Raw genomic sequence first — 5,934 nt, forward strand, 5'->3', positions numbered from 1 at the left:
TCTACCGCCACATCTCTTTTGACGTGGTGTCAGCCAGCAGTCTTGACAGTGAATCCGCAATGTTTTGCTTTCCCGCAATGTGCACTACTTTAAAGTCATATGGTTGCAGTCTGAGGACCCATCTTTCTATGCGTGCACAAGGTTTAGATTTCTGGCTGTATATGACCTCTAACGGCTTGTGGTCTGTGATGAGGTCAAACTTCCTGCCATACACATATGGATGTAGTCTCTCACATGCCCATACTAGTGCTAGGGCTTCTCTTTCTGTTTGAGAATATCTTCGCTCACAGTCTGTTAAACTCCGACTTACGTAACACACTGGTACCTCTTCAAGCCTACAGGGCTTGCATCTGCTATGACTCTGGTTGGGGCTTCTTTGTCAAAATAGGCTAGGGTACCTGCTCTGGCTAACTCAGTCTTTAGTCTTTCAAATGCTTGCTTTTGTTCTGGCCCGAATGTAAACATAGTTTCTTTTCGAGTTAAACGTCTTAGTGGTTCAGAGAGTGTAGCAAACTGTGGTATGAACCTGCTACTGAAGCCTACCAGTCCAAGAAAGCTTCTCACCTCAGTAGCATTCTTCGGTTCTCGGGCTTCCACCACAGCTCTCACTCTTTCTTCAGTCGGGCCAATGCCTTTCTGTGTCAGCAGTATTCCCATGAACACGAGTCTGTCCATGTTGAACTGACACTTCTCTGAGTTTAGTGTCAGGCCACAGTCAGAGAGTCTCTTCATCACAGCATGCAGGCGTTTATCATGGGTTTCCTGGTCTGGCGCGTGTATGATTACATCATCTGAAATGTTCTCAACTCCTTCAATGCCAGCTAGTGCATTGGCAATCTCATGCTGATATTGCTCACTAGCTGATGAGACTCCAAATATTAGCCTTTTGTACCGGTATACTCCGTTGTGCACTGCAAATGTAGTTATCTCTCTTGACTCCGGGGTAAGCTCTAGCTGATGGTATCCCCACTTGAGATCGAGTTTGGTGAAGATTGCAGAGCCGTTTAGTCCTTGCAAGATTTCATCCACAGTGGGTATTGGGTATCTTTCCCTGATTATTGCCTCATTTGCTTTTCTCATGTCTAAGCACATTCTGATATCTTTGTCACATTTCTTTGGGAGTACCACTACAGGATTTACCCAAGGTGTAGGTCCTTCTACACGTTCTATAATGTCCATGGCGATTAGTTCATTGATCTTTTTCTCCACTGCATCCCTCAAATGATAAGGTATGCGCCTCAGTGGCTGTACTACTGGTTTCACATTTGGATCAATGTACAGGCTGATCTGTTTGGTGTTTAGCTTTCCTACTCCTTTGAACACTTTTGGATACTTTTCTTTAAGAGTGTGCTTTAAATCTGTGACAGCCGCCACATTTTCACCTATTTTCAACACTCCTAACTTTATGGCAGTCTTTTTCCCCAGGAGTGGTTCACCATTACCTCTAATCACAATAAATTCAGCCTCTTCAGTCCTGTCACCAATCTTGATTTCACATCTGAATGCACCTTTAACCGTGAGTGCCTGTGCTGAGGAATATGCATATAAATTCCTCTGCTCTTTGGCTACATATTAGCGACATTTTATCTTTTCAGCTTTTAGCTTTTCCCATATGTTTTCTCCCATCACATTACTTGTAGCTCCAGAGTCAACTAACATTTTCAACTCTATTCCCCCAACAGAAAAGGTAAGTTTCTCAGGTACATTATCATCATTTACAGTAAATGCATAATTATCTTGTTCAACACCATTCACATTTTGTTTCTTTTGTCTTTTTGTACGACACATTTTTGAAAAGTGGTCCTTACCATTACACTTGTGACATGTTTGTCCTTGTGCTGGGCATTTGGGATCTTTGCCCATGTGGTCAGTATAACCACACCTGTAACACTGTCTGTCTGTTTTATTATCATCTTTCATTTTTCCTTTTGGTCTGTTGGTCTTCTCTTTCTTTGCTGTAAAAATCCGGCTGACCGTGTCCTCTCCTTTCTTTTCCCCGGCAACGCTCATCGCCGCCATCTGCTCCTCCACGCGTTCACAGTGGGAAGCCACCTCTAACGTGTGAGTTAGAGTTAAGCCTGGACCCTCCTCAAGCAGCTTTCTCCGTACATATTCAGAAGTGCATTTACTCAGGATAGCGTCCCGTATCTGGTTATCATTGCGTTAGCTTCATAGCATAAGTGCCTAAGTCATTTTTTTGTCAAATTGAGATTTTTGCCTAACTTTACTCCCCTACCACTGCTGCATCATCCTGTCCGTCTGCCTATGTCATTGGCCAATCACAACACTCATAAGAGTCAAAAAACATACTTGCCTAAGTCATTCATTTGACTTAGGCAGTTTTACCATTGGACTTAGGCAGTTTTGCTACAATCAATTTGACTTAGGCAGTTTTGATGTATGCAAAATGGCTGATAAGAAGAAGAGGTTGACCGCAAGTGAAGCCCTTGCTCTTCTTTTTGATTCATTTACATCTGGTAAAAGTTCATATTTTTTTAGTTTTTTGGTCACTAAATGTATTTTCATTCAATCAAAGAGGTTATGACCATGTTAAAAGATTACTTTTTTGTTGCAAACAAAGTATGATGGCTAGCTAACATTAGCGTTAGTAGTGTAGCATTAGCATAGTAATGTAGTACAAGCTAGCAGCTAGCTAACAGCAGCATGCTACCAGAGTAAATCTTTGGCAATTTCAAAGGCAATTTGAGCATTTTCAGCAAGTTTGCAAATTATATTATGTTTCAAACATTTGCTTTTTATTAGGAGGAGAGTCTAAGGACGGGGGACGCCCTGGGTTCATTGTTAATTGTTAAATTGGACTTTATATTGACTGTGTTCAAATGACTGATACTGGTTGAACTCTATTGCCAGTAATATTCATGTAGCCCTTTGAGGCGACTGTTGTTGTGATTTTGGGCTATACAAAAATAAATTGATTTGATTTGATATTAATAGTACAAATTGATTTTTTTTTTTTTTTTTACATAGCAGACATTTTGACTACACAAGTAGATTTAGATGTCATCTTGATTTACCATTTTAAGATACTCCAACAGCATTTTATTTTCTGTTGTATCATCAGGAAAGGAAGTTGATGTGAACTTAGAGGAGTTGGTGGATATAGATGAGGGAGAAGGAGGAAATTATGTTGATATGGGGCAACAGACTGATAAGCAGCCAGAGGAAGGAGAGGAAGATGAAGGAGAGGAAAAGAAAGGGGAAGGAGAGGAAGATGAAGGAGAAGAAAAGGAAGGGGAAGGAGAGGAAAAGGAAGGAGAAGGAGAGGAAGATGAAGGAGAGGAAAAGAAAGGGGAAGGAGACGAAGATGAAGGAGAAGAAAAGGAAGGGGAAGGAGAGGAAAAGGAAGGAGAAGGAGAGGAAGATGAAGGAGAGGAAAAGAAAGGGGAAGGAGACGAAGATGAAGGGGAGGAAGAGGAAGGAGGGGAGGTGGAAGCAGAGGAAGAGGAAGCCAGTCCAACCCCCAGCACTTCTGCTGTTCGTCACAAGCGTCCACTGCCCCATACGTGGAAGAAAAATGTCATCAAAGAAAAGCGTCTGAAGGGAGAGAATTACAAGAATACAATGGGACAGGAGAGACCACCAAAGGCCATGGGCCCACCATGCACATCACAGCACTGCTTCAAGTCAACGAAAAGAAGTTGTGAGCTACTGACTGAAGTTGAGAGAAGAGGAATCTTCAACAATTTCTGGTCCATGCCTTCCTGGGAGACACGCAAGGTGTATATCCAGACTGTTGTTGAAAATGTGCCCATAAAACAGAAGAAAGGTGGTGTTGATTCAAGGAGAACAACATCTCTGCTATACCACCTGCAACTCTCAGATAGATGCAAAATACCTGTGTGCAAAAATCTTTTCTGTTCCACACTTGGTATTGCCCTGAGAACCATTGGATCATGGTTAACTGCAGGCATGAAACCCAACACTCATACCCAGCCCAACCCCAAGATCAACAAGACTGGTCCTCATATGCCAATATCAGATGGAGACCAGGCCTTCCTGAAAGAGTGGCTCTCTGGAATACCTACAGTCCCATCCCATTACTGCCGCCAGGTTCCCTCTTATCAGAACAAGAAGTTCCTGGAGCCAGGAACAGTTTTGAGAGAGCTTCACAAGGAATACCAGAATGCTGCCAATGAGAATGGAAAGCGTGCTGTGAGTGAGACATACTTTCGGAAGGTTTTTGGAGAGCAGGATTACTCTGTGTTCATTCCAAAAAAAGACCAATGTGACATCTGTGTAAGCGCCAAGGTAGGAAATACAGATGAGGATGCTCTTGCTACACACTTGAGATTGAAGAGTCAGGCTCAAGCTGAAAAGGCTGCAGACAAAAATGAATCCAGTGACACACTTTCAGTGTGGACAATGGACCTTCAACGCGTTCTTCTTTGCCCCCAGACAAAAGCAAGTACAATGTACTACAAAACTAAATTACAGATGCACAACTTTACCTGCTTCAACATGAACAACAGAGATGGGTACTGTTATGCTTGGGAAGAACATGAAGGCTCCCTCAGCAGTGAGGTTTTTGCACATCTGCAGTCCAACCACTTTGAGTCTGTCCTACAGGCCAACAGAAACATTGAGAAAGTCATTGTCTGGAGTGATGGCTGCGGGTATCAGAACCGGTGTGCTACCATCAGCAACGCCTACCTTTACCTGGCCATGAAGCATGGTGTCAGCATTGAGCAGAAATTTCTAGTTGCAGGCCACACACAGATGGAGTGTGACTCCATGCACAGTCTAATTGAACGGCACATTGTGCAAGACGTTTACACTCCACGAGATTACGTTGTCATCTTTGAGGCTGCACGCATTAATCCATCCCCATACAGGGTGACTCAACTATACCACAATGACTTCATGAAGTTATCTGGCACCTATGTCACCAATATTCGACCCGGCAAAAAAGTTGGGGACCCCACAGTCCATGACCTCCGGGCTTTGCAGTACTTGACTGATGGACGGATCAGGTACAAGCTGGATTTTGAATCTGACTGGGAAGACCTGCCTCGGCGCATCAGCATACCCGACAACAAGCCATTCAAGTGGATCCCACTCTTTCCTGCTCAGTTGCCCATCACCCTGAGGAAATACAGTGACTTACAGTCAATGAAAAATGTACTACCAAGAGTGGCCCACAAGTACTATGATGATCTTCCTCATCAGTAGTATACATAGCCTACCAAATAGTACACACACACACACACACACACACACACGCACACACACACACCCGCACACGAAGAGAAAGAGAGAGAAGAGAGAGACAAACACACACAGACAGATACAAACACACATAGACACACGCACACCTCTTTTATGAGCCTACAGGCCTCCTCTGCAAATTAATGGGTGGGTGAGGTGAAGTGAGTAAGTCTCCTTACTCTAGCTGCCATTTTGTGATTAAAATTGAAAAGTTACAGTGTGTTATGGTTACATTATAGTATGTCATGTTCATTTTATAGTTTGAAGAAAAACTGCCTAAGTCATAGGCATAATCTGCCTAAGTCACTTTTATTAGACAAAAGAAATGATGTTGGGTTTTGTTCTTTTTCCATACTTTTCCTCACATATACTTAAATGTTCTGTGAAAATATCAATTAAAAATATGCATGTGATATTTAGAAAATTAGTTTTTTCTTGTTTTCCGAAAACACAAAAAAATGACTTAGGCAATTATGCTATCAAGCTAACGATTGTCACCTTGAAAGTCACAGTCTTTTGCAGCTCGCCTTAAACGTGTACAAAATTGCTGCACAGTCTCACCTGGTGTTTGGGACAATTTGTGGAAAGTTTGGCGTGCGTATGCTGCATTCACTTGAGGAACAAAGTAAGTGTTGAGTGCAGTCACCGCAGCGGTGTAATCCTTTGCCTCTCCCGTCTGTGGTAGAGTGGAGAAGACGTCCTGCACGT

At 42.8% G+C, this 5,934-nt stretch overlaps 1 protein-coding gene across 1 annotated transcript; it reads left to right on the forward strand.

Moving 5' to 3' along the window:
* The first annotated feature begins 2,243 nt into the window (after positions 1-2,243).
* On the forward strand, positions 2,244-5,190 carry LOC147320100 (uncharacterized). Its single transcript, XM_086307603.1, has 2 exons — positions 2,244-2,477; positions 3,083-5,190. The coding sequence occupies exons 1-2, from the start codon at positions 2,408-2,410 to the stop codon at positions 5,188-5,190; spliced, it is 2,178 nt and encodes a 725-aa protein (XP_086163729.1). The 5' UTR covers positions 2,244-2,407.
* The last annotated feature ends 744 nt before the right edge of the window (positions 5,191-5,934 follow it).

Source organism: Aulonocara sp. 'chitande type north' Nkhata Bay, linkage group LG10 (assembly GCF_057382095.1).
Source record: "Aulonocara sp. 'chitande type north' Nkhata Bay isolate Kocher_YH1m ecotype deep benthic linkage group LG10, A_spYH_male_GT1.1, whole genome shotgun sequence".
Lineage (NCBI taxonomy): Eukaryota > Metazoa > Chordata > Actinopteri > Cichliformes > Cichlidae > Aulonocara > Aulonocara sp. 'chitande type north' Nkhata Bay.

Bases quoted from the DNA above. Each gene is read 5' to 3' on its own strand.
- LOC147320100 (XM_086307603.1), top strand. From the start codon at position 2,408: ATGGCTGATAAGAAGAAGAGGTTGACCGCAAGTGAAGCCCTTGCTCTT. The intron at 2,478-3,082 runs GTAAAAGTTCAT...TTGTATCATCAG, and splicing joins TTTTGATTCATTTACATCTG to GAAAGGAAGTTGATGTGAAC.